Raw genomic sequence first — 23,803 nt, 5'->3', positions numbered from 1 at the left:
TAACCAAAATACAGTCACTTTAAGTCCTAGTTTTAGCTTAGTAAAACACTTTTAATTAAACACACTTGGCAACACGAACGCACGTGACCTATCAAAAATTTGACAGTTGTGACAGTAACGTCAAAACTATTTATTATTAATAACAAACAAAACACAATTTTTGCGTTTTAGTTTTTAAAGGAAAAATTGTGGTTTATTTCAAGAATGACTTCCTTCATACAGAACGCCCTGATAGGGAATCCCTTCTCCACCCTTGTAGGCGGTAAGATCGGTAAGTACCGCCCTTATTTAACCTGGCCAACGCCTTATTTAGGACTTCACAAACCGCCTACGTAAACGTATTTAAATTATTACACTAATTCCTTAAATAAACAATAAAGGCTTTGGACTGTTAAATGACAAAGGAGCACCCTTAAAAAAGCCCCAAAAGAAATTCATTAGAGCAACAAATTAGTCACACCACGCTCTACTAATTACTCGTATTGCATTTGAATACAAAACCTTGAACAAAACAATCACAGAACAGGCGACTGACCCCAGTTTGGCCTCGGAAAATTGGGCCCTAAACATGGAGATTTGCGACATTATCAACGAAACTGAGGAGGGCCCCAAAGACGCGATACGGGCGATCAAAAAGCGCCTGAGCCAGCACGCCGGCAAGAATTACACGGTAGTGATGTACACGCTGACCATTTTGGAAACTTGCGTGAAAAACTGCGGTAAACGCTTCCACCTGTTGGCGTGTAGCAAGGATTTTGTGCAGGAATTGGTAAGTCGGAAGAAATGTCCGTTAAAGTTTTGTAAATGTTGAGATTTAGGTTAAATTGTTGAGCCCTAAAAACGATCCTCCAACGGCAGTGCAAGAAAAAGTCCTCAGTTTGATTCAGAGCTGGGCTAGCGCGTTCCAAGCTGATCAGGACTTGCTAGGCGTCAATGTAGTCTACAAAGATCTGCTAGCAAAAGGGATTGAGTTTCCCGCAACTGACTTGGACACTTTAGCCCCTATACACACCCCCAGAAAGGTACTGTGAATAAAGTTGAAAAAACAAAAAGTTAAATGTGAGATTAGAGCGTGCACGCGTCTGAAGCTCCACAACCCTCGCCCTCAACCAGTCCGGTGCCGCCTTTGGAGTCCCCAACTGGGGGGGCGCTCACCCCTGAACAGAGGGCGAAGCTCCAATCGGAGCTGGATGTGGTGCAGAGCAACATGAACGTTTTGGGAGAGATGCTGAGTGAGGTTAAGCCCGGTCAGGAGGAGCGCGACGAATTGGAGCTATTACAGGTTTGAGGGGACACTCTGGCAACATTGCTTCATTTTGTCACTTTTTGACAAAGAAAGCAAGATTGCCAATTGGTCAGTAAACTCAACCACCACTTGTATAGGAGCTGCGCGGTGTATGTCAAAGCATGCAACACAGACTGGTGGAACTGATAAGTCGGATAACGAATGACGCACTAACTGAGGAACTTTTAAGGATTAACGACGATATGCATAACTTATTTTTAAGGTTAGTTACACCAACTCACTGGTAAAACACCAACCAGTAAAAACGACTCGAAACAGGTACAGTAGATGGGAAAAGAACAGGTTACCAAACGCCCCCTCAAGCGCTTCTGAGCTGGTAGCCAAAACCATTCCCCCCACTTCGGTGGTCAAACCTACATTGCGGAACGATGACAGTCTGATTGATTTGGATGACGATGACGTGGTTGACAGTATGAAAAAATTAGGTTAGGTGTTAACTCGGTTTGACGTTGACAGAAGTAATATGGAGGGTTGCAGGTTTAGGAGACGGGGTTTCGATCAACTCGAAAAAAAGTGATGAGTTTGATATGTTTGCGCAATCGCGCAACGCCACCTACGACAACACCAAAACAAGGTTGGAATCTTGTAATGGAGAATAATAATTGAATAATGGGAAACTTACAGGGGAAGCACCTACAAAGATAACTTGAACCCAGGCCAGGTGTCAGGAGGACTCAGTGCAGTGACGCAGCCAGCACCAGAGGTGAGTCCTGTCAGAATGACAGGTTGCTGCTTGATGCTTTATTTCTTTCAATTAAAGTCTACATGTGTTTGTGATTGGTCAAGCTGGACCAATTACACTCTCTCAATTAAAGTCATTGTTTTTAGCTTGATTATATATTGACTTGTTTAGTGATTTTTCCTGAGCTTTGTGTGTTTTATCTTTATGTGTCTTGTATGTATATGCTTTAGACTGAGGAAGACAGAGAACTGAAAGAAATGGCCAATTGGCTGGGCAGAACGGTAAGTTAGTAGTTCAGCTTTAGATGTGATGATTGAATTCTGAACACACTTGACAAGGAGAGAATGATATTTTACAGGGTGAAGTGGAGGAGTCTGTAACCTCAAGTGACTTTGAACGGTTCCTGGCTGAAAGGGCTGCAGCTGCTGACAGTTTACCCACAGTGACGGCCACTACAGGTTCGACCAATCCCAGCACATTAAAAAAAGACACCAAGAAGAAAGAGGAGGATTTGTTGGCTTTGTAAGACACCAAAGATTTTAGATAGTGGGGTGGGGGGCATTTTACCTGGATAAGTCCTAAAAAGTCATTCCTTTTTATATACTATATATATATATATAAAAATTCTAAAAGTGTATTATATTCAAGCTATTTTAACCTTATTTATTGACTGGCTAAATTATTATGTATAGACGTTATTTGAGTAAATAAGTGTTGGATAATTTTACTATAATGTACACATTTGGGGCCGTAAATTGTGAGGGGGGCTAGCGGAGCCCCGTGATATTGTTTTGTAACGTTGACATGTTAATTTAGTAACCCTGTCAGATTATTACACCATAAAAAATATCAAAAAAACCAAATTGCGTTTTTGTGATTAGACGCCAAACAAAATGGAAGTTAACTTACCTGAATCAACAAGGGAACCCCCGAAAGTATTCCATAACCAGTACAGCGACATTGGAGCCCCAAAAAGGCACCACACAACACTTTTAAGGTCAACTGAACGCGTTTTAAAATCATTTCCAATCCAACTGGAAACTGGAAATGCAAAGCAAAAAAAAAATGGAGAAAAGAACTGTCAAAATTCAAAATATTTTTCTCTCTCTCTAACAACGTGACATTGTTAGACAGAGAGGACAATTAAAATTCCAGTGACAGCTGTCACTTTTGGGCAAGGAGTGCGTTCCGTTTTAACACCGCACTAAGTGTAAATTACGCTCAAGCTCAAATTAATTAAAACAACGCTTTATTTAAATGGTTCCAACTCACAAACCAGTAGTGCAGTTCAGTTTTCCTTCTGAAATAAAATTCGGTTGTGCCTATATTACTTGAAAACGCAAACACGCACACAAAAAGACGAGCACATTCAAGCAACTCGTACCTCCTCGACTATCACCTCTTTGCTGTCCCTGAACTTGAACAATTTTTTCGGTCCGAGCATTTTAATTGCCCTGCAAAAGTTGGATTACCCTGTATAATCTGGGTAAAAGGGCTGTACTTACAGTTTTTGAATTAACGGAAAGTACACGCTAATATAAGTCATGGGAACCACTGGAAACAATCCAATCCATGCCTCCTCCACTTTATTAACAATGGCGACTGCGTTCAGGTGACCACACCGTTCAGCTGTCATTCTACGATCAGTTGGCTGAGTGCTTCCCTGGTATTTCTGTTAAAACAATTCACGTGAGTTACTTATTTATTATCAGGGAGGGTATTTAAATACACCTCTCCTGGTTTGTCGGTGAAAGCTTCCGCTAGGAAATTGGAGAAAACCGGGCCGGGGCACAACAGAGTCACGTGAATGTTCTGTTCCACTTTTTCGTTTCTTAAAGAGTTGAAGTAACCCTACAATTTTAAATGTCGAAAGTGTTAATTATTTGTTACACGTGACAAGCAACAAATACGTGAATTGCGTGCTTGGCTCCGGTGTAAGTGCCCGAGTAAGGTGCTCCAATCCTGCCAGCCAGGCTGGACACCACCACCACGTGACCCTCTCCCCTCTTGTTAAAGTGCTCCAAAGCCACCCTGGTCAAATTAACCACAGCAAACACGTCCAACTCGAACATTTGTCTGTCAACTGTTAAATCGATAGACTCCCACGTGGCACGCTGCGATCGCCCTATATACAATTTTGCAGGGTTGCCAGAATTAATAAACATCTAAACAACCTGCGTTGTTGACCAAAATATCCACGGTGCCAAAATGACGTACTGCGTGCTGAAAGTGGGTTTTATGCGACGTGACCTCCAAAACGTCCATTGGAATGACCAGCACGTCCTTGTCTTGCAATTGCCCGTTGGACAGTGCTGCGTACAAACGCTCCGGATTAACGGAGAGAAGATTTTAGACAAAAAGACCTAACCTATGCATTGCAGTTTGACTCGTTGTAGTTCCGCGTTTCGTCTGGCCGTTAGCACTAGCTTGGCACCGGCCTTGGCTAGGGCGTAGGCCGTGTGCTCCCCAATACCGCTTGAGGCCCCCGTTATAAACACCACTTTACCCTTCAACCGACCTGTGAAGTACAAATGCCGATGTCAAACAAAAAAGAAGAGAGCGAGTGATTCGCAGTATTGGCAACACCGCCCGATTTGACTGAATCTCATTTGTATTGTTTCCATACATTTACCGGTTCAAATGGTGGGTTATTTATAAGATAAGACAGTTATTAATACAACTTACGCGGTGACTTTCCAAATTTTTCTAGGAAGCCCATAAGCACGTCGCAATCAAACAGGGCGGTAGCCAGCAGGTAGAAACAGCTGTAGGCCAACATTCCGGCTCCCAGTAAAGCTAAAACCGGCATTTTGGCCCTCGGACGTAAGCTTTGAACCAATTCGACCTTCCTACACACAACGCAAAATTTAAGACTACCAATTCATTTACTTATGCGTTGTATTTGGGCTCACATTAATGATAAGGCTGGCTGTACAAAAAATAACTTTTGCTGATAAAAACAATGATCGTCAATATTAAGGCAGTGATTGCTATAGCACACAATGCAGTAGGGACGGGTTCGTTGGCCTATCTTACAAGTGGGGGACCAGGCAACGTTGCCAGACGTCCTCCATTTATAATATTTTTTAATAACCCTTGCAAATAGCAATAAAGACAGTAAATAATATTTGCTTGTGGCCATGTAAAAATACTAAAGCCAGTTAAAAAGTGACGTTACTGTCAAAACACTAAAAATGACATTTTAAGGTTATGTATGTTTTTTATTTAAAAATGCTTCACATTAATCACCTAAGGGTTGTTTAGAAGCAAAACACACCCGCAACATGGAAGAAGCGTTTACAAAAATCGTCTCACAAATCCTTAACAACTGGACCGCCTTAAAACTGGCCGTGGATCACTCAATGGGAGGCCCCCACAGTAAACAAGTGAGCCCAACTGTCTACACCCTGAACCATCCGCTTACAGCCCCTTTTAGGTCGCAATAGATTTCAAGGACTCTCTAGTGCAGTACTGCGTGTCCGAGCCCAATTTAGAGATCGAGGACATCCAAGATGAGATTGAAGACATGCTGGACCAGGATTTTAACACTGTCTGCGAGGATGGTTCTCCTAAGGAGATTTCACAGTTGCTGTACATGTTTCTAAAGCTGTTGAAAGAAGGTTGGTAGCATTCTGAGTGTTGAACTCGGTTTCAAATCGCTTTGCAGGTAAAACTGCAGAATGTGAAGTGGAATTTCTGAAATTGCCTTCAGTTAACTCAGACTGGTTAAGTGAGCAATCAAGACCTAACCAGATGGTGGATGAGAGTAGTTCTGATGAGTCTAGTGAAGATGAAGTTGCGATGGAGCAGGATGAGTGGACTGTGGTGAAAGGTCGGAGAAAAAAATAAAACTTTTTAAAACAACTTATAATTTTTAACCTAAATCCTCTGGGTGTATAGTTAATTCAAACGATTTCCCGTTTCTCTGCACCGACATGCGTAAGTTCTTTGATTTGGCCTGTCTTAACACCTCGTACACATCCTGAGCCCCTCTAATTGGTTTGCCATCTATATGAGTAACAATGTCTCCTCTTTGTATACCACCCCTTAAAAATGATTTTATCACAAAGTATGCTAGGAAATTTGGGTTACAAACTCACTGATGGGCTGGGGATCCTTCAATAACCTTCCACACTAAAACACCACCAGGAAAGTCTTGTGGAAGACCCTGTCTTTGAGTTAACCCCTCAATAATCTGTGGTGTTAAAGTAAACATTGTAATCCCCATGTAAAGTCTTTTAGGAGTATCTGAAGGTTTTTTAGGTCCTTTAGTTGTCTTCAAGAAAGCTTTCACATAGTCAATAGGGATGGCAAATGAAATTCCTACATTAATTTAGCTTACATTTTGCAGGACTTGCAGTTAGCAAATACTACAATACCTGGGGTTACCTTCATGCTGTTAACCCCTATAGCCTCCCCATCTAAATTAACCAAAGGCCCCCCTGAGTTACCAAAAGTGATAGCAGCATCAGTCTGTATGTATTCCATGTCTTTATCCCTAAGCCCTAACTCTTCAGAAGCCCTATGGGCTGAACTGACCACCCCTACAAGCTTGTTGTGGTATTAAAGCCCCAAATCACCTCGCAAGCTTTTAAACTACCTGTTGTTACAGTGTTACTCAATGCCAGTGGGCTTCCAATTGCAACAACAAACTCTCCAGGTTTTAGATCTGCTGAACTGCCCAAACGCATTATAGGCAAATTAGTGGCTGGAATTCTCACTGTAGCTAAGTCACTTTTTACATCAATATCCTCAACTACACCTTGAAACATACGACCATCCATAAGTTTTACCTGAGGGATGCTTTAAGTGTAGATGTGTTGTTAAAGAATGGTGAAAAGGTACCTCAACCCTTGCTGAAGGTTTGTTAGTGACCACATGCGCGTTTGTTACAATCAGACCATTCGATTCGATTATAAAGCCCGAACCGTTAGAAAGAGTTAAAGGCCGTCCTGTAAAGAAATCAACCCTCCTACCACCAATTTGGTTATTTCGGTTTTTACACCATAGAAACTCACCTTGAATCTTTAATCTCTATGTAAACCACCGCGGGAGCGGATTTCTCCACTACGTCCGCAATAAAGTTGAACTGTTCCCTGCGCCCCGCCAGGGGTTTAGTGTCTGAAATTGCATTTACCTGAGGCCACAACTGTAACCGGTCTTTAAGCATTTGGTAGGACAAGTAGGTGGAGGAAAACAACACTAAAGTCCTGAAAGCCGCAGATCGATTAGGGGACACAGTCCCCTTGAAATAAAACCTTGTCAGGGAGCTTTTCTGCAGTAATTTTCTTAACAGGGACATAATGTAATACCAAAGGGAGCTTGCCAATGCGAAGTAAGGTTATGTGTCAATTTAACCGTCAACCTCTATCTGTCTTTTTTTTAGTGAATGTCAGCTGTCAAATTTTCTTAAAAGTGAGGTTAAGGTTGTTGTTTTTGTTTACACCGGTGGTTTTTCTTAATTTTTAATGTAAAATAGCCCTTTCAGCAGCAAGATGCGGTTAGTTTAATTACTTTACTGGAAAACTAATAACTGTGGTGTTTTTTTTAGGTTAAGCGTGGATGGTTTGCTTGTATACTTTCCCTATGAGTACATCTACCCCGAGCAGTATGCCTACATGTGTGAGCTTAAAAAAGCCCTGGACGCTAAGGTAAACCCTTCCTAACTCAATTCACGTGGTTTACGTTAAAATTTTAGGGTCATTGCTTGCTGGAAATGCCCTCAGGCACTGGTAAAACAACCACTTTGCTCTCGCTGATTGTTGCTTACATGGTGGAACACCCCCATGATGTTCGCAAGCTTATTTACTGCTCCCGAACCGTTCCGGAGATTGAAAAGATCATGGAAGAGCTCAAGAAGCTTTTAGACTACTATGAGAAACAGGACGGTCAGTATCCAAGTCTTGTAGGTTTAGTGCTGAGCTCGCGCAAGAACATGTGTATCCACCCTCAAGTGAGTACAGAACGCGAGGGAAAAATCGTAGACGGGAAATGTCACAGTTTAACGGCATCCTACGTGCGCGAACGGCATAATATTGATGATACCACACCAGTGTGTCAGTATTATGAAGGCTTTGCCCTGGATGGAAAAGAGAGTAATTTACCTTATGGGGTTTATGGTTTGGATGAAATTAAGCAGTATGGTAGGGACAGAAATTGGTGTCCCTATTTTTTGGCGCGGTTTGCTATAATGCACGCAAATATTGTGGTGTACAGTTATCACTACTTGTTGGACCCCAAAATTGCTGATGTTGTGTCGAAAGAGTTGGCTAAGGAGAGTGTGGTAATTTTCGATGAGGCTCACAACATTGATAATGTTTGTATTGATTCAATGAGTGTTAAAATCCACCGGAGGACTATTGAGAGGGCCACAGCTAATATAGGCACTTTGGAGAAACATGTTTCAGAGTAAGTGTTTTTGTGTTTTTGAGTGAAGCATTAGTTAGGGTAATTTGTTAGAATGAGAGATGAGGACAGCAGAAAACTGAAAGAGGAATACCAAAGACTGGTTGAAGGATTGAGGGACGCAAGCGTGGCTCGCGATACCGATTTAATCCTATCAAATCCGGTCCTGCCCGATGAAATTTTACAGGAGGCTGTGCCCGGAAATATCCGAAATGCTGAACACTTTATCAGCTTCCTTAAACGGTTTGTGGAGTACCTAAAAACGCGGCTGAGAGTTCAACATGTGGTGCAAGAATCTCCCGTTGGTTTCCTGAAAGATGTGCAGCAAAAAGTGTGCATCGAAAGGAAACCGTTACGGTTCTGCGCGGAACGGCTGGCTTCGCTTTTGCGGACCTTGGAGATTACGGATATGACGGAATTTGGACCAATAACCTTGATAACCCACCTGGCTACATTGGTGTCCACCTACACCAAAGGGTTCACCATTATTGTGGAGCCTTTCGATGATAAAACCCCAACAGTGTCCAATCCAATACTGCATTTTAGGTTGTTTAAACTTTCTTACTTGACGGTTGAGTTAAGTGATTGGTTGTAGTTGTCTGGACTCTTCGATAGCGGTCAAACCGATTTTTGATCGGTTTCAAAGCGTCGTAATCACCTCGGGGACGTTGTCGCCTTTGGATATGTACCCCAAAATTTTGAATTTCCATCCTGTGGTGATGGCTTCGTTTACCATGACTTTAGCCCGGCCCTGTTTACTACCAATGGTGAGTGTGTGTGTGGTGTACGTGTTTGTTTTACCATCCTTGTCTAGATTGTATCTAAAGGCAACGATCAAGTGGCCATTTCCTCCAAGTTTGAGACGCGCGAGGACAACGCTGTTATACGTAATTACGGACAGCTTTTAGTGGAGGTAAGTCCTTCAGGTGTCTAGAAAAGTTTGATTTTTTGGCGTTACTTAGGTCGCTGCCAACGTCCCAGACGGTATTGTGTGCTTCTTCACCTCCTATTTGTACCTGGAATCCGTTGTTGCCGCTTGGTACGATCAGGGAGTAATCGACAGCTTGCAACGCTACAAGTTGCTGTTTATTGAGACACAAGACTCGGCCGAAACCAGTTTTGCCCTCATGTACTATATTAAGGTAGTACAGTGTAAACTTGACAACACTGTTTACATGAACGCCAACAGGCTTGCGAGTCAGGCAGGGGCGCCGTTCTACTGTCAGTGGCCCGTGGTAAAGTGTCGGAAGGCGTGGACTTTGACCATCATCTGGGCCGAGCCGTGTTGATGTTTGGCATTCCCTACGTGTACACTCAATCCAGGATACTGAAAGCGCGTCTCGACTATTTACGCGACCAATTCCAGATTAGAGAAAATGACTTTCTGACGTTTGACGCGATGAGGCACGCGGCGCAGTGCGTGGGCAGGGCCATACGCGGCAAAACCGACTACGGCATCATGATTTTCGCCGACAAACGATTTGCCAGGTCGGACAAACGGTCCAAGTTGCCTAAATGGATTCAGGCCCATTTGACCGACGGTTTGTGTAATTTGTCGACTGAGGAGGCCGTGCAGGTGGGTGTCGAGTCGATGGTGGGTGTGAGATCGATTTGTGCGGTGTTTCAGATTGCCAAAAGATGGTTGAGACAGATGGCGCAACCGTTCACTAGGGAGGACCAATTGGGCGTGTCTCTGCTCACTTTAGAGCAATTACAAGAAATGGAACGGAAAAAAACTCAGGAACAAGCCAACAAAGATGAAACATAGTTAGGTTTTTGTTTAAATGTTACAATATAGTATTTTTAACTTTTCTGATTTATGCAAACGCTACCCATGCAGACTAGAGCATTTAAAGTAAATATATGAGCCAAAAATCACTGAAAACTGCTACCAACTAGTCTAAAAGCAACTAAAACAATCTATCAACCAAAACACAAAGTAGAAACTTACCTTTTTCATGCTGGTTATACATTGCCAAGGCTGGAACATGATTCATTGTGCCCCAGTTAATTTTAACGCTACTTTACCGGATAATAACGTGATTTTCCACTGAAACCATATAAATACAACAATTTTTCAAGAAAAAACTGACGCGTACTAGCCCAGCCACCGCCATGATGAAAATTCCCACAAGTAAACAAAGTGACGTTTGACAGACGTCTGAGAATTGCAATGTTGCCAGCTCAGCAACTTTCCCAATAAAGACAGAGAAATGATACAACCTATAAACTCAACATTTCTGTATATCCTTACATTAAGTGTATTTTATACATTTTTAGTTTAATAGTAAACAACCGTGACATAACGGTCCGCGTACACACCACTCCACTTCCGTATAAAAAATACCCTAACCGAATTAGTATTGTTGATATAAATGCAACGTTGCTTAATTGGAATAGTTGGTTTTATTTTAAATTGCAGTGATTCAGAGGCGACGTTGCCACTTTACAACCTACAAGCTAATTAAACCCTGTACAGAATACAAAATAAAAAAATAGACTAGTACAAAATATAAAAGGTACAACAACAAAATGCCCAACTGAATGTATGTACAACTGATAGTTTTGTACAACCCCAATTTGTAGAAAAAATTGTGTACAAAATTAGTTGGGTTGTCATGAAAATATAAATTACTACTTATATACAAACTATCAGTTGTACTATCAGCGCAGCGCGTGCATAACAACATAAAAAATGCGATAAAGAGCGGCCAAAAACACGCGCTGCGCTTGCGTAGGCTCGGCCACGATTGGTTCAGGCTACGGCAGCGCCCCTTTCGGATCGCGACAGTAACCGTCACTGTCAATCTCGTTACGCGACCAAAAGTACAGCACACCTGCGATAATCGACAATGTTGCATTTTCAAATTTCCGTCATTTAGTACAAACTCACCTAATAACAGCAAAACCGCAAACTGGGCAATCTGAACTAGAAGTAGGGTGCGCAACGAACGGGTCAGCGCCACCTGGTTGTCGCGGATCTGCGCTACTGACGTTGTCAGTTTTGACAGCTGGTTGTCGCTGTCACTTTTGGTAGGCGAATGATAGGACGTGGCCAAGTTGCCGTTGCGCGTCATATCGCCACTTTGTACGCAACGTAACCGAGTTTGGTAGATTTTTCTATTGCCACCAGATGACGCCTATAATAATAATAATTAATTTGGAGAGAATGTTAGCAATATTGCAACCACTTACCTTCCATAGCTCGGATATATCAGAATTGGCCGTTTCACCCTCCTCCAGTACCAAACTCATGATAAGGAATTTGTCCTTGGACAGACCGCCCAATTGGAAACCCGGCAACAGTGTAACGGTCACCGTGTCCTTGGCGCCGGCTTTCAAACACCCCGTGCTCGGTTTGACCTTGAATTTTTCGGGGGAGGTTGTTTTCACCTTATTTTAAAAGAGGGTTCAATAAAGGAGTGGGGAGAATAGTGATAGATAAACCTTAAAAACCACCGAAGCTGTTGAATCGGTATTGTGCAGATCCACGGTACTAACCAGGTCCGTACCCTCCTTGAGGAAGGCGATGATGGCATTGGGGGTGACTTCCAGCGGGCCTCCATCTACTTTTGCGAATCAAAACAAGTTATTACTACAAGAACTATTAAATTACCTTCTTTGGAATTGGGGCTGACGATCGGCGATTTATCCGACATGGGCGATCCGTCTTGGAAATGGACCTGAAAAGAATGTGTGTATTTTGTATCGATTCGGAGATGCTGACATTTACGCGGATCTGCGCCCACGTGGACGCCGCAAAACGTTGCCAGCTCCTTCGTTTCGCCCAAAAAAACCCCCACGCTTAACGTTACAAACTGGGAATGAAGCTAAAATTAAGTTGACGTAGCAACGCCGCCTTACATTAGAAGCTACCAAAGTTTGTTTTGATAACCATCTGATAGGATATTTATAAATCCGGCAATGCTGTCTGTGTTGAGGTAAAATAGGACATATAAAAATTGAGTTTGTTTTACTTAAATTTAGTCCTAAACCCCATTTTGTGTTGTTTGTGTCAGTTTAGTTAATTGTGAGGCTATACTGAAAATCAAATAAAATTAACCCCCCAAAAAAGTTTAAAAAATAAACTTGGCAACAGTGCTCACTTTTGTGACATTCTAGAATAACTGACCTTTCGAACTGATGTGCCATTGCTTTCTGGTTCAGTTTTTTGTGGATTTTCGGAAACAAACCGGAATGCATAGTCGTTATCTCCACCCCAGCTTTTGAGGGCTTCATTTTTTGGCACGTAATTTAACACATCCTTCTTGGTGACCATTTTCAGTTTTTCAATGGCTTTTTCTGGTAGCCAGGTCTTGATTATTCGAAATGCGGCTGAAACCAATTTGTCATGCACAACCTGGCTGGATTCAATCAGTTTTAGCAAAATTACCACTCAAAACCCAAGCCATATCAAAAATTATAATATAATTCAAGAAATATGGATAATATTCCTTGAATAACCCAATCAGATATTTGATTAACTCCATATCCATATTACTAAGACTGCAACCTTCCATGTCAAAAAATAAACTGATTTGGTCACCTTTGGTCATTCTGTAAATTATTCAAAGTGAGGTTATGAGGAACTGTTAGCCTACTGTGCTTTTGGCCACAATCGTTTTCACCCTCCATGCAGGGAGCAGAGCTTTTTTGACGTCACAATGACGTAATTTGACAGTTGCTTAAATTACAGTTTTTCTAAATTACGTCATCGTGACGTCAAAAACGCTCTACTCGCTCCATGGAGCGTGAAAACGACTGCGGCATTAATCTAACCTTTCCATTCTTTCAAACCAGTAAATGACACATCTTTTCAACTCATCCATATCCACAGCACCTTTAGAGTGCATTTTACACTTGAAGACAAACAATGTTTTGCCATTAATATCTTTCCCATGGGGAAAAAAAGCCCCCTTAATTAACAACTCCATTTTTACGTTGTTTTCATTGATTTCTGCAAGCATCACACTACTAAGTTTCTACTGACTTTCGATAGTAAACCAAAATGTTACCATTGGCGCCCTGCTCTTTCCTCCACGTCAGGGCGGTCCACATCATGTTCAGAGTGGCTGTGACATCATTCTCACTGTGGGCGATAAAGCGTCTGAGCCAATGATCATCGGTTTTAAGGCGCGACAGGTCTTTAGGATGAATCGCTGTGAAAAACATCATGCAACCTGCAATCTAGGCGATAACAAGCAAAAACTTACAGTTGAGGCCCTTGTCCTCCACTTCCTTGAGGAAGGCCTCCCTAATTTCCTCCACTAAACCCTGAGGTACTGCCTCCACCGCCATCCTTACACAAACCTTGAGAAACACCTATTTCAACTGTAATTGGGTTTGGTTTAAGTGGTTTCAAAGTGCGAATAGGTAATTTATTATCTATATATGGGACCAGAAGGTTAAAAAGTGGATAAAAAAATCTTTTAAAATAAATATTAAAATATTTGTTGTATTATAACCTTAAATTTTGAATTTTGTTTTGACACTAGTGAGTAGTGACAAGACAACAGTCATTTGACATTGACACTTGACAGCGGCATTTTTCCTTTAGTAAAAAAAGTGAAAATAATTAAACCTTCCTGAAAATTGGAAAAAGAGCTATTATCGCGTTTTTCCAGGCAATTAAAATAGTGAAAAATCATGGAAAAGTAAGTTTCAACGTTTTATAGGATAAAGGCTGACCACCATTTTAAATTGCAGGGTGGAAAAACCAAAACGTAAACCCAGCAAGGATGAGGAAGTGGACCCCAAACCGAAGAAACACAAGAAAGAGCACAAACACAAACACGGCAAAAAGCACGGTGAGGAAAAAGTGGAAAAAACCAAAACAAAAAAACACAAAAAGCATAAGAAGCACAAACACAAAACCAAAGAGCCACTCAGCCCCGAACATTACACCCCCGAAAGGGTTGAACCGGAACAGCCAGTAGCAAACGGTAACAAGGTTGCGGACAAACCAAACAGCACTGAAATTGCCCAGGTGACTGAGTTTATCACCGAAGGCCTCACCCTGGCAAAACAAGCATCCTTGGAAGGGATTTCCTCAGAGGAAAACAGCGTGGACGTACCGGAATTGGATTGCGACTCTGACGCTATAGATATGAGCGTTATTGAGGCCGATATGGATTTGGAGGAGCTGATGAAGCAAAAAGAGCTGCTGCAAGCCAAATTGGCGGGGGTGCCGGACATGCATAAGGTAGTGGCTGAAAAAGTTGTCAGTAAAGTCAGTACTGTAGTGGCCCAGGAGATTATTAGTGTGCTAGATTCGGACGAAGAGCCTGAGAAGAAGAAAAGCAAGAAGGAGAGTGCTGCTGCTGCTAGAGAACGGATACGAGACAAAGACAGGTTAGTCAATGGTTTTTTTTCTGGTTTATTGAGAGTGCAGAAGGAATTTGAGGTGATCAAGTAAAATGTGGCCAGAATTGGGCTTTCAGACCTCATTTAGCAGTTGTTTACAATGCTTCCTTTCTTTAACACTCCATGGGCCCTGCTGAATGAATCTGAGGTCACAATGAGGTAATTTGGGAAAACCATTAGTTGACCAACTGTCAAATTACGTCATTGTGACGTCAAAACCGCTCTGCTTGCTCTATGGAGGTTGAAAACATATGCGGCACAAATGGCTTACTTATATAGAGCAATTTTTGGTTAATGCCCAACAATGATTTGGGGCTTTGTTGATTTTCAGACAAGGTGGGTTTTTTGTAGGTAAAATACATATATTTCTGTAATATTTGCAACACTGCTGATAGATAACAATTACAAATATGTTGTCATCTCTTTCTGCTTGAATAGTGATCTTTTTTCGATCCTTACGGATCAGTCCAAGGCATCCAATAACCCCAAATTATCAAATGTAAGAAACACCATAAATAATCGTTAATTCAATCCGCTTTGTTTGATCGCATTAACAGCCTAAGGTAGTCTGTGAAATTACATCATCTTGACGTCAAATCAATCTGCAGGCTTCATGGAGCTTCAAAAGAAACTGAACTATTGATGCCAAGTTGGGGTGTTTGAAGCTTTTTTTTTGTAGGAAAATTAAGGAGCTTTTAGAAAAAGACAGACAGCGTGAACGTGAACGCGAACGACAGAAACAGAAGGAAAGAGATAAGTTGAGGGAGAGTTCCAGGGAACGTAGAGTGTCGTCCTATGAGAGACTTCGCGATCGAGACGGGTACCATCGCGACTACCATCAAAAGTACGCTCGGGGTAGATTGGACGCGCGGGACCGTGACCGTAGACGCTCTTTGGGCGGCAAACAACAGTATCGAGACGGTCACAAACACCACGACAGACGACACCGAAAAGGCAAAGAGCAGGACAAGTACAAGGATTCGCTCAGTGAGGGCCAGATCAAAACCAAAGCGGAATCGTCGGATTCGGATGTGCAAATCGAATTGGACATCAACATTGAGGATGAAGATGAGGAGGCAATTATCGAGAAACGCAGGAAACAACGCGAGGAGTTACTCAAGGTTGGTTTAACTTATTTTCAAATTGAGAGTGTGGTAAAACTGTGTGGGCGCAGCGTTTGGGGGCTACTGAAGATTCCAACACCAATTCCTCACAACAGTCCAGCCCTCAAAACACTGACACTGTTGAAGTGCAGGAGGTTACCAATGGTAATAAAGTGCAAGAGAAGGAGGTGGTGGAGGATGAGTCTTTGACACCTCCTTTGCTCCCTAACATGCTCAAGCCCAAGGATAAGGGGGAGAAGGATAAAGTAAAGAATCAAACTGAGTGGGATATGTTTGCGGAACAGGATGTTTTTAAGGCCAGCACTAATGTAAGTGTGATTTCATGTTATTAAGGTGTAATAATATTTTTTTTTCAGTCTCCTAGTACTATAGTGAACACAAAAGGACGAGGAGCTGAAAATCCTTCACTCACTGATAATTGGGACGACGCTGAGGGTTACTACAGGTAAACTGGTACTTTTACTGTTCTCGCGGAGTGAGTTTACCCGTGCCTCACGAAGGCTACGTCATTTATACACCCACATATAATCATATGAATCAAATCAAGTTTTCGTCAACAAACCTGTTGTGTTCATATTATAGAAAAGGGCGTGTCTAAAGCTTCGTCACGTTTAAAATTTTGCCTATATTGTCAGTCAGAAAGTAGAGATCTTTGGCTGCAAATTTGCACTAAAACAACCTTATACCAAAGCAAATCAAAAATATCTTGACCGAAATAACATTTTTTATTTATGAGAAGTCTCCGTTTGGATCATAGAATTCCGTCTAAATTTGAAACCTAATTTATTTACCAAAATTCGCAGAGATGTATTACCAATATGTAGTATTTCTTTAACTTTAAGCTCTTGATTTAGGTTCTGGATGATTACATGTTTCTCTAAAATAAATACAACAAATTAAAACTTCAATAAGACATTCTGAGTGATGCTGTAGTATCTCATATCTCATTTTCAAGTTGCAATCCACTTATTTTATTTTAAATCCGCTGGAAAACATTTTAGACGCTTATTTTATTTTTTCTATGACTTTATTATTAATATGTTTGAAGACATTTTTATGAAAAATCTATAATGCAACCCAAAAATCTCAGTCTCTGGAAACAATGAAATGTTAATAGATGTTTCTTACAAAAGTAGATATATTTTACTATTATTAACATACTATCGTTGTACATATCATATAATGTATTTCGAACATCCATTTTAATGCTTTTTTAGATAAATCAGTGGTCTTGGCCCGTCGATAACGTCTCGATTTACGTTTTCTAGGTGAGGAAATCATAAGATTACTTGCTTGCTTTTTCCGAATCGAATAAACAGTTTTACGGGAAATTTTCAAAGCAGCTGCAACCTTCTAGTATCAAAAAAATACATCAGTAAGAAAATGTAAGGTCTTAAAATTTCTTATTTTCTTCCTGAACAGATGATAAAGCTTCTAAAGGTCCTCCATTGGTTTTTTCCAATTCAAAATATTCACAAAGGTTAAGAATTAACTGCTGGGCTTGTCTGTGGAGAATTTTTCCAGGCATTTTCTAAAAAAATACTGTAATAGTAAGTAATTCTGAATTTAGGAAAAACCAAATGGCTAAATAAAAACCATAATAGACACTCCCACTTTTTTTTCAAAACAGGTTAGTAATTGTGCCAATTTTGGTTAGATCGTGACAGCCGACATAAAAAAAAATAAAAATATTAATAATAATATTATGAAAGTACTTACAGAATGTTAAAAGCGTAGAAACAATAGCTCTTAAAAAAACTGTGGTGGTGTGGTAGATAGAAAACTTTATAAATGATTAGCAACACAAAGAAATGGAAAAAAATTAATAGTAAACAAATCAAATAAATTTTGATGGTTTTCAAACTGACAATGACTGAAATAGAAACGCTAATCAGTAAATGTTTTTTTTTGGAAGACATTCACTTTAAGATATTTACCCTTTCTGAAAGTGAACAATAGACAAGGATGAAGTCAATAATGCATGTCTACTTCTAAATCACAGGGAGATGACGCACGAGTAAACTTGTTCCGCGAGAACAGTAGTTGTGATTGGTTGTTAACTTTTGAAGTTTAGGGTGAGAGTGGGGGAGATCCTGGACACTCGATACATGGTGTACGGCTATACTGGCCAGGGCGTGTTCAGTAACGTGGTGAGGGCTAGAGACCAGGCACGCGGCAGCCAGGACGTAGCCGTTAAAATCATTAGAAACAATGAAATAATGTAGGTTTTCTATTAAAAAAAAAAAATCAAATTACTTGATTGAGTAAATTGCAGGCATAAAACTGGATTGAAGGAGCTGGACATTTTGAAAAAGCTCAACGACGCAGACCCGGACGATAAAATGCACTGTCTGCGACTCATCCGTCATTTTTTCCACAAACAGCACTTGTGCATGGTGTTTGAGCCGTTGGCCATGAATTTGCGAGAAGTGCTGAAAAAGTACGGCAAAAACGTCGGGCTGCACATCAAAGCGGTGCGCAGTTACACGCAACAGTTGTTGCTCGCCCTCAAACTGCTGAAGAAAACCGGAATCCTGCACGCCGGTACGTACTCTACCATTCTCTGTTTTTTGACTTGTTGTTTTGACATTTAATCTGCGCAGACATCAAACCGGACAACATTCTGGTGAACGAGACCAAGCTGGTGTTGAAGTTGTGCGATTTCGGATCGGCGTCGAAAATCAACGAGAACGAGATCACGCCCTATTTGGTGTCGCGATTTTATCGCGCCCCCGAAATCATTTTGGGGATACCCTACGACTACGCCATCGATATGTGGAGCGCCGCCTGCACCATCTACGAACTCTACGCCGGGCGTATTCTGTTTTCGGGCAAATCGAACAATCAAATGCTGAAATTCTTCATGGACCTGAAGGGAAAGTTTCCGAACAAGGTGATCAGACGGGGCGCGTTCAAGGAACAACACTTTGACGGCAACTGCAACTTTTTGTATCACGAGATCGACAAGGTCACCGAACGGGTGAGTTTACCTCCTTTCACGTTATGTTATTGTAGTGCTGACGTTTGTCAAAATGACGGTTTTCGCTTTGGCAAGCTTTACACCGGCCATTTGATTCAAATAAGTTTGAGGAACTTAAATTAAGGGAGGTTTAGACTGTGACTTTACAATACAACTGTATTCTACACAGTCTGAACCGCACTGGGGTTTAGACTGTGTAGAAGGTGTAGGGGGTTATTCATGAATCGACTTTAAGGTCAAATTGAACGAGGGTAAAGCTAAATTACACGTCAAATTTGTCATCAAATAATTTTACAGGGATGTACAATTTCCGGAAAATTAAATTTATGGAAATTTTTCTAGAAAATTCGAAAATATGAAAATTCTAAAATAATTCGTTTTTTACATTTTTAGGCAGTTGAGGTTAATTTTGAAAATAAAAAGTTTTCACTAGAAATTTCTTGACAATTTTAGTTTTTAATTTTTCAAGGGCAAATGGTACGTGCTACCAAAAAGAACCTGAAACGTTTCTGAGATATTGAGCAAAAACTGCAAAAGAACGAGAGTCAACTTTGACGTCCTCTAGCGACTAAACGGGACACTTTAGCCGTGCCCACTCAACGTCACGAAATAGCCCCGTTCATTAGCTTTCTTTTGTTATACGGTGGTTTTATACAGGGTGTTTCAAATAAGCGAGTTAACGTCGATTTTCTGGAAAAGTGCACGAAAATTTAATCTAAATTAGGGATTTTTTGGGCCTACTATATTAACGGCGACCATTTTGGATTTTCTTCAATCAAAGCGATTTTTTTAAACTTACTTGAACCTGGGGAATACAAATCTGACGTCCATTTTGCTCTAACTGGCACCTTTTCGGAAATCACGTTAAATTTATGTAAATTTTGACACTTTAGGGCGTGGCACCCTTGCAAAATTACATTTTGACAAATGACACTTTAAGTCATTTTTGTACTATTAACCTGAAGGTATTTAAGCAGTTGAGGTTAATTATGAAAATAAAAAATTTTCTGAAAAAAATCAGAAGGTCACCCTTGAAAATTCTTGACAATTCTAGTTTTTAATTTTTCAAGGTCAAACGATACGTGGTACCAAAGAAGTGTATAGAAGGTAAAAGTTACATACCCTCGAGGTGCATTTGTCACACACATTTCAGACATCTAACCTGAAACGATTCTGAGATATTGAGCAAAAACTGCATAAAGCGAGAGTCAACTTTGACGCTCTCTAGCGGCTAAACGGGACACTTTAGCCGTGCCCACTCAACGTCACGAGATAGCCCCGTTCTTTAGCTTTCTTTTGTTATACGGTGGTTTTATACAGTGTGTTTTAAATAAGTGCGTTATGGACGATTTTCTAGAAAAGCGCACCAAAATTTCGCTCAATTTGGGAATTTCTGCTTTCGAGGAGGGTGATCAAAGTAAGGCTGTTAGAGCAAAAACAATTGAATAACGTTACAAACATTTTACATCAAGTAAGCCTAGAATTTGACATGGATTTCAAAAGGAGTTGCAAGGATGTTAAAAATTCATTCGATCGCCCTATAAACTACTCCACTGTATTGACAGTAACTCGATTATTTTGACAATTATATAGGGTGGTTCAATATACCAATTTGTAGCCCTTGAAATTCTCTTTTGACCACCCTGTATAGCGTTTTTACCTAAAACGTCGAATAACTGAGTTATTTACTGTTTTCACTGAGTTGTTTGTTGTAACGTTTGATTTTGACAGTTTTCACTGTGACTGCCCATAACTTTGTTATTTTGACAGTTACAGGGTGGTTCGATATACCAATTTGTAGCCCTTGATATTGTCTTTTGATCACCCTGTATACCGCCATAATAACTGTTAAAATGTTTGACGGTCATATGACCAACCAGATATGAAAATACATTTGTTTTTGGAAACGTGCATAAAATTTCTTTAAATTTCATTTGAACGACTGTAAAAAGCTCAAAATGTTCGTCTTAAACTGCTCTGTCATCTCATTCTATCCACAACATGATTGGACATATACAGGGTGTTCACCCAGTTAAATTAAAATATTCCAAATCGGTGTAAGCCTGGTCCATTGGGTGCAGAAAGTCATTTTGCACATTTTATTTGTTATATTATGGTCAGCTTGTGATTGGTCAAAAAAAAAAACCAATCACAAACTACTACTTTTCAGAGATCACTCGACACATGTAGACTTTTTGGTCTTTCAGGAAAAAGTTGTGGTTATGTCGGTGGTGAAGGTAAACAGGGACCTGCAGACCGAACTGGTGGCCGGTCAGGCTTTGCCCGCCGACCAATTGAAGAAGGTGACCCAGCTGAAAGATCTGTTGGAGAAGGCTTTGTCCATCGATCCGGCCAAACGGATCAGTCTGAACAACGCGCTCACCCATCCCTTCATTCAAGACAAGATTTGATCCAGGAGGTAAAAAAAACCCAACACCCATCAGGATTTAGGTTTTTTTTCTTTTATTGAATTGGCAGTGGTCCCACCCTTTTTTTTATACAGGGTGGTTCATGTAAAATACGATAAGCGAAATTGAATGTTTTAAGTCGCAGACATCCTCTATATAAACTATATTGCAAATAAAAATTAGTGCAAAAAGGTCGCAAAGGTCAACTTATTTATCCCCGACACAGTGTAAGGTTGTGTTGATTAAATGTATTTTCTATTGCAGTTCACCAGGGCCGGTAAATAGAGGGCGTCGTCGGCGAAATGTCACTGTTGTCGCACGATTATGGGCTTTAATTTAAAGGTAGTTTAAAGGTGCTTGAAGCGCTTTTAAAGCTCCGTTTTTTAAAAAAAAAAGTAGCAACCGTAAAACACCCCCCACCACTCAATACAGTAAAGAGGGGGTGTTCTACGGCCTTTGTTTAAATCTAACCGGAGCCGCCATATTGATTTTGTGACTTTTTTTTTCAGAAAAATAGGGATTACATTGATACTAGAGGACGATGAGTGCGCTTTCTAAGGCGCGCTGGAGGCTAAGTATACAAAACCACCATCCTGTTGGGTTTTAACGTTTTGCTATTTTTCTATTTTAGGATGATGAGCTGTCAGTTCTGCGTATTTACGGTAAGTACGTTTCGAATACAAAATTACTGACGAATGTATAGTGTGTTAATATGGCCGACTGGGACGCCATTTTGTTTTATTTTAATATGAAAAAATCCAGTTATGCAAAATTATACCATCCCATGATATACAATGGGGACTGTGAAGCAGAGCTTTTTTGACGTCACGATGACGTAATTTGGAAAAACCATTAGTTGACCAACTGTCAATCTACGTCATTGTGACGTCAAAACCGCTCTGCTCTACGGAGGTTGCAAACGAATGCGGCACAAGTCGAAACGGATGTGACGTCATTTAGAAGTTGGTCAAATGACCACTTTTTCATAAAGGCAAAGTCAAATGACGTCATCACATTCATTTTGGCCCACAGTGTTTCTAGAATATAGGCTGCCCCTGTTAATCATATTGATTTTTACACATACAGCATAATGATTTATTGATTAAACGAGACCAGCCTGAATTTTTGACAGTTACCGTCGCCGCCATTTTCTTTTGTGCTTTAATCAAGTGCGCGTTTCCTTTAGTGTTTGTGCGTGTATTTGCTAAAATGAACTGAAAGTTTTGCAGTGTTTACACACAAAATGGTGATAAAATGAATAAAATTGGTGATCTTTTGACTTTCTTTTACTACACAACAACAGTAACAGCATTATATTATTAATCTTTCAAGTGACGTACACTTTCCTCATTGTTTCACACTAAACAAATACTGGTTAAATCCCAAGACAAGCATATTGGTAATTCCTCTCTAATCCCGTCCAGGATAGTGCTGAGTCAGTTCTCTGGACAGTTGTTCAGCTAACTGCTGGGTGCTGGCCCCCAACACTCTTTGTGACAGCCTGTCAACCTGGAATTGTACTTTGGAAAAGACTTCTAATATTCCTGGACAATCCTTACCTCACCCCCAGCAGGGTCAATAACCACTCCTCCTGCTTCCGTAATCAGTAACTCGCCAGCTGCAATGTCCCAAATGTGAATTCCAGTTTCAAAGTAGGCATCAGCAGCCCCACAGGCCACCATGGCCATATTTAGGGCGGCAGAACCCAACGCCCGAAGCCTATAAAATGGGATGATTAACCCAGATTTGTATTTACAGAAAAATAAGCTGACCCGTGAACTTGGGGCATCAACTTTTGCTGATTCTCCAGGATAATCCGGCGCCTTTCTGGATCGCGACTAGTGCCAAACTCCATCATAATTAAAGCGTCCCCCAGCTCGCTAGTCCCCGACACCGAAATTTTTTCCCCGTTCAAGTAGGCCCCCTTACCTTTCTGCGCCGTAAACAGCTGGTTCAGCATAGGGTTGTATACGATTCCAATCACTGGCAACTTGTCAATGAACAAAGCAATCGAAATACAAGAGTGAGGAAATGAGTGAACGAAATTCATGGTGCCATCAACAGGGTCGATAATCCATGTAGGGGCTTCGGTCAGTGTGCAACGGGCCCCACCCGCCACACTCTCCTCACCGATGAACTTATGGTCGGGGAAAGCTTTGGAGAGGCCCTCAATTAATAACCTTTCCACTTCCTGATCAGTTTCGGTAACGAAATCAATGGCCCCTGATTTAGTGTCGACTTTTTTGGTTCTGGAGGAGATGCGTCCTTTAATTAACTGCAAAAAGAGTGTAAATTGATTCAAGGGCTTAACAAAAGGGTTGGTTTACCTGGCCACAATTTTTGGTTAATTCCAGAACTACATTGTAGAATTCTTCAATGTTGGCCATTTTTTCGCTCACCCACTTCACTGTATTATAGTGGAATCCTACTAATTATTGCATGTTTTTGGAGTGTAATTAATATTGCTATTTGTCCTTGAGAGTGAGGTTATGGACTATTCCAAACTAATGTTCATCTAGAAGGCCATGGATTTTT

The 23,803-nt window shown here is 40.9% G+C and overlaps 8 protein-coding genes across 15 annotated transcripts; 4 read left to right on the top strand and 4 right to left on the bottom strand.

The window, feature by feature from the left end:
- The first annotated feature begins 112 nt into the window (after positions 1 to 112).
- On the top strand, positions 113 to 2,851 carry LOC145732123 (TOM1-like protein 2). 2 transcript variants are annotated; one of them, XM_081984195.1, is made up of 10 exons: positions 113 to 271; positions 522 to 769; positions 819 to 1,022; positions 1,070 to 1,282; positions 1,384 to 1,508; positions 1,565 to 1,731; positions 1,784 to 1,880; positions 1,931 to 2,009; positions 2,219 to 2,269; positions 2,347 to 2,851. In XM_081984195.1, exons 1-10 carry the CDS (start codon positions 205 to 207, stop codon positions 2,512 to 2,514), a joined length of 1,419 nt encoding a protein of 472 aa, XP_081840321.1. In that variant the 5' UTR covers positions 113 to 204; the 3' UTR covers positions 2,515 to 2,851. The 2 variants fall into 2 exon arrangements, with proteins under 2 accessions (XP_081840321.1, XP_081840322.1); XM_081984196.1 differs by lacking the exon at positions 2,219 to 2,269.
- A 369-nt stretch (positions 2,852 to 3,220) lies between these two features.
- On the bottom strand, positions 3,221 to 5,145 carry LOC145732127 (dehydrogenase/reductase SDR family member 7). 3 transcript variants are annotated; one of them, XM_081984203.1, is made up of 9 exons: positions 4,901 to 5,145; positions 4,674 to 4,837; positions 4,357 to 4,506; positions 4,163 to 4,300; positions 3,899 to 4,113; positions 3,720 to 3,839; positions 3,494 to 3,660; positions 3,340 to 3,442; positions 3,221 to 3,288 (listed from the first exon to the last, which is right to left on the bottom strand). In XM_081984203.1, exons 1-8 carry the CDS (start codon positions 5,128 to 5,130, stop codon positions 3,358 to 3,360), a joined length of 1,269 nt encoding a protein of 422 aa, XP_081840329.1. In that variant the 5' UTR covers positions 5,131 to 5,145; the 3' UTR covers positions 3,221 to 3,288; positions 3,340 to 3,357. The 3 variants fall into 3 exon arrangements, with proteins under 3 accessions (XP_081840329.1, XP_081840330.1, XP_081840328.1); XM_081984204.1 differs by having other exon boundaries at positions 3,373 to 3,442; XM_081984202.1 differs by having other exon boundaries at positions 3,221 to 3,442.
- LOC145732181 (pre-rRNA-processing protein TSR2 homolog) lies at positions 4,671 to 5,852 on the top strand. 2 transcript variants are annotated; one of them, XM_081984290.1, is made up of 4 exons: positions 4,671 to 4,811; positions 5,253 to 5,374; positions 5,425 to 5,608; positions 5,656 to 5,852. In XM_081984290.1, exons 2-4 carry the CDS (start codon positions 5,273 to 5,275, stop codon positions 5,835 to 5,837), a joined length of 468 nt encoding a protein of 155 aa, XP_081840416.1. In that variant the 5' UTR covers positions 4,671 to 4,811; positions 5,253 to 5,272; the 3' UTR covers positions 5,838 to 5,852. The 2 variants fall into 2 exon arrangements, with proteins under 2 accessions (XP_081840416.1, XP_081840417.1); XM_081984291.1 differs by lacking the exon at positions 4,671 to 4,811 and adding an exon at positions 5,182 to 5,200.
- Positions 5,841 to 7,350, bottom strand: HtrA2 (HTRA2-related serine protease). Its single transcript, XM_081984219.1, has 6 exons — positions 7,007 to 7,350; positions 6,834 to 6,960; positions 6,589 to 6,781; positions 6,368 to 6,532; positions 6,089 to 6,311; positions 5,841 to 6,034 (listed from the first exon to the last, which is right to left on the bottom strand). The coding sequence occupies exons 1-6, from the start codon at positions 7,288 to 7,290 to the stop codon at positions 5,863 to 5,865; spliced, it is 1,164 nt and encodes a 387-aa protein (XP_081840345.1). The 5' UTR covers positions 7,291 to 7,350; the 3' UTR covers positions 5,841 to 5,862.
- A 37-nt stretch (positions 7,351 to 7,387) lies between these two features.
- Positions 7,388 to 10,204, top strand: Xpd (general transcription and DNA repair factor IIH helicase subunit Xpd). Its single transcript, XM_081984150.1, has 9 exons — positions 7,388 to 7,488; positions 7,540 to 7,639; positions 7,687 to 8,396; positions 8,448 to 8,939; positions 8,989 to 9,160; positions 9,208 to 9,306; positions 9,356 to 9,535; positions 9,583 to 9,969; positions 10,021 to 10,204. Exons 1-9 carry the CDS (start codon positions 7,484 to 7,486, stop codon positions 10,159 to 10,161), a joined length of 2,286 nt encoding a protein of 761 aa, XP_081840276.1. The 5' UTR covers positions 7,388 to 7,483; the 3' UTR covers positions 10,162 to 10,204.
- A 415-nt stretch (positions 10,205 to 10,619) lies between these two features.
- Positions 10,620 to 13,856, bottom strand: LOC145732118 (motile sperm domain-containing protein 2-like). 2 transcript variants are annotated; one of them, XM_081984190.1, is made up of 10 exons: positions 13,607 to 13,856; positions 13,409 to 13,552; positions 13,173 to 13,350; positions 12,787 to 12,950; positions 12,526 to 12,728; positions 12,010 to 12,076; positions 11,841 to 11,962; positions 11,589 to 11,786; positions 11,287 to 11,533; positions 10,620 to 11,230 (listed from the first exon to the last, which is right to left on the bottom strand). In XM_081984190.1, exons 1-10 carry the CDS (start codon positions 13,689 to 13,691, stop codon positions 11,154 to 11,156), a joined length of 1,485 nt encoding a protein of 494 aa, XP_081840316.1. In that variant the 5' UTR covers positions 13,692 to 13,856; the 3' UTR covers positions 10,620 to 11,153. The 2 variants fall into 2 exon arrangements, with proteins under 2 accessions (XP_081840316.1, XP_081840317.1); XM_081984191.1 differs by having other exon boundaries at positions 11,841 to 11,959; positions 13,607 to 13,854.
- A 38-nt stretch (positions 13,857 to 13,894) lies between these two features.
- Positions 13,895 to 22,544, top strand: Prp4k (Pre-mRNA processing factor 4 kinase). Of its 3 annotated transcripts, XR_014178950.1 has the most exons (12): positions 13,895 to 14,047; positions 14,100 to 14,744; positions 15,436 to 15,877; positions 15,931 to 16,188; positions 16,237 to 16,325; positions 17,955 to 18,101; positions 18,156 to 18,424; positions 18,484 to 18,860; positions 21,068 to 21,279; positions 21,533 to 21,610; positions 21,778 to 21,843; positions 21,900 to 22,544. XR_014178950.1 is itself a non-coding variant. In XM_081984146.1 (9 exons), the coding sequence occupies exons 1-9, from the start codon at positions 14,040 to 14,042 to the stop codon at positions 21,269 to 21,271; spliced, it is 2,439 nt and encodes an 812-aa protein (XP_081840272.1). In that variant the 5' UTR covers positions 13,895 to 14,039; the 3' UTR covers positions 21,272 to 21,462. The 3 variants fall into 3 exon arrangements, 1 of the variants encoding a protein (XP_081840272.1); XR_014178949.1 differs by having other exon boundaries at positions 21,778 to 22,544; XM_081984146.1 differs by lacking the exons at positions 21,533 to 21,610; positions 21,778 to 21,843; positions 21,900 to 22,544 and having other exon boundaries at positions 21,068 to 21,462.
- LOC145732160 (inositol monophosphatase 1) lies at positions 22,537 to 23,764 on the bottom strand. The gene is made up of 4 exons (XM_081984259.1): positions 23,596 to 23,764; positions 23,041 to 23,543; positions 22,828 to 22,987; positions 22,537 to 22,777 (listed from the first exon to the last, which is right to left on the bottom strand). The coding sequence occupies exons 1-4, from the start codon at positions 23,653 to 23,655 to the stop codon at positions 22,679 to 22,681; spliced, it is 822 nt and encodes a 273-aa protein (XP_081840385.1). The 5' UTR covers positions 23,656 to 23,764; the 3' UTR covers positions 22,537 to 22,678.
- Positions 23,765 to 23,803: the final 39 nt, after the last annotated feature.

The sequence above is a fragment of the Ips typographus genome, linkage group LG7 (assembly GCF_016097725.1).
Source record: "Ips typographus isolate SLU linkage group LG7, UJ_Ityp_2.0, whole genome shotgun sequence".
NCBI lineage: Eukaryota > Metazoa > Arthropoda > Insecta > Coleoptera > Curculionidae > Ips > Ips typographus.
This window is presented reverse-complemented; position numbering and strand designations above follow the sequence as displayed.

Excerpts from the sequence above, each read along its gene's own strand:
- LOC145732123 (XM_081984195.1), top strand. The coding sequence starts at position 205 with ATGACTTCCTTCATACAGAACGCCCTGATAGGGAATCCCTTCTCCACC. Across the intron at positions 1,732-1,783 it reads TGACAGTATGAAAAAATTAG|GTTTAGGAGACGGGGTTTCG; the intron begins GTTAGGTGTTAA and ends GGAGGGTTGCAG. Across the intron at positions 2,270-2,346 it reads CCAATTGGCTGGGCAGAACG|GGTGAAGTGGAGGAGTCTGT; the intron begins GTAAGTTAGTAG and ends GATATTTTACAG.
- LOC145732127 (XM_081984202.1), bottom strand. The coding sequence starts at position 5,130 with ATGGCCACAAGCAAATATTATTTACTGTCTTTATTGCTATTTGCAAGG. Across the intron at positions 4,507-4,673 it reads AAAATTTGGAAAGTCACCGC|GTCGGTTGAAGGGTAAAGTG; the intron begins GTAAGTTGTATT and ends TGTACTTCACAG. Across the intron at positions 3,840-3,898 it reads GAGCCAAGCACGCAATTCAC|GGTTACTTCAACTCTTTAAG; the intron begins GTATTTGTTGCT and ends TTAAAATTGTAG.
- LOC145732181 (XM_081984290.1), top strand. The coding sequence starts at position 5,273 with ATGGAAGAAGCGTTTACAAAAATCGTCTCACAAATCCTTAACAACTGG. Across the intron at positions 5,375-5,424 it reads GAGGCCCCCACAGTAAACAA|GTCGCAATAGATTTCAAGGA; the intron begins GTGAGCCCAACT and ends AGCCCCTTTTAG. Across the intron at positions 5,609-5,655 it reads TCTAAAGCTGTTGAAAGAAG|GTAAAACTGCAGAATGTGAA; the intron begins GTTGGTAGCATT and ends ATCGCTTTGCAG.
- HtrA2 (XM_081984219.1), bottom strand. The coding sequence starts at position 7,290 with ATGTCCCTGTTAAGAAAATTACTGCAGAAAAGCTCCCTGACAAGGTTT. Across the intron at positions 6,312-6,367 it reads CAGCATGAAGGTAACCCCAG|GAATTTCATTTGCCATCCCT; the intron begins GTATTGTAGTAT and ends AAATTAATGTAG. Across the intron at positions 6,035-6,088 it reads GAAGGATCCCCAGCCCATCA|GGGTGGTATACAAAGAGGAG; the intron begins GTGAGTTTGTAA and ends ATCATTTTTAAG.
- Xpd (XM_081984150.1), top strand. Across the intron at positions 7,640-7,686 it reads AAAAAGCCCTGGACGCTAAG|GGTCATTGCTTGCTGGAAAT; the intron begins GTAAACCCTTCC and ends TTAAAATTTTAG. Across the intron at positions 9,536-9,582 it reads CCCTCATGTACTATATTAAG|GCTTGCGAGTCAGGCAGGGG; the intron begins GTAGTACAGTGT and ends GAACGCCAACAG.
- LOC145732118 (XM_081984190.1), bottom strand. The coding sequence starts at position 13,691 with ATGGCGGTGGAGGCAGTACCTCAGGGTTTAGTGGAGGAAATTAGGGAG. Across the intron at positions 13,351-13,408 it reads GAAAGAGCAGGGCGCCAATG|AAATCAATGAAAACAACGTA; the intron begins GTAACATTTTGG and ends TGATGCTTGCAG. Across the intron at positions 11,231-11,286 it reads TGCGGTTTTGCTGTTATTAG|GTGTGCTGTACTTTTGGTCG; the intron begins GTGAGTTTGTAC and ends CGATTATCGCAG.
- Prp4k (XM_081984146.1), top strand. Across the intron at positions 16,189-16,236 it reads TTTTTAAGGCCAGCACTAAT|TCTCCTAGTACTATAGTGAA; the intron begins GTAAGTGTGATT and ends TTTTTTTTTCAG. Across the intron at positions 18,102-18,155 it reads ATTAGAAACAATGAAATAAT|GCATAAAACTGGATTGAAGG; the intron begins GTAGGTTTTCTA and ends AGTAAATTGCAG.
- LOC145732160 (XM_081984259.1), bottom strand. The coding sequence starts at position 23,655 with ATGGCCAACATTGAAGAATTCTACAATGTAGTTCTGGAATTAACCAAA. Across the intron at positions 22,988-23,040 it reads TTGATGCCCCAAGTTCACGG|GCTTCGGGCGTTGGGTTCTG; the intron begins GTCAGCTTATTT and ends CCCATTTTATAG. Across the intron at positions 22,778-22,827 it reads TTGACCCTGCTGGGGGTGAG|GTTGACAGGCTGTCACAAAG; the intron begins GTAAGGATTGTC and ends GTACAATTCCAG.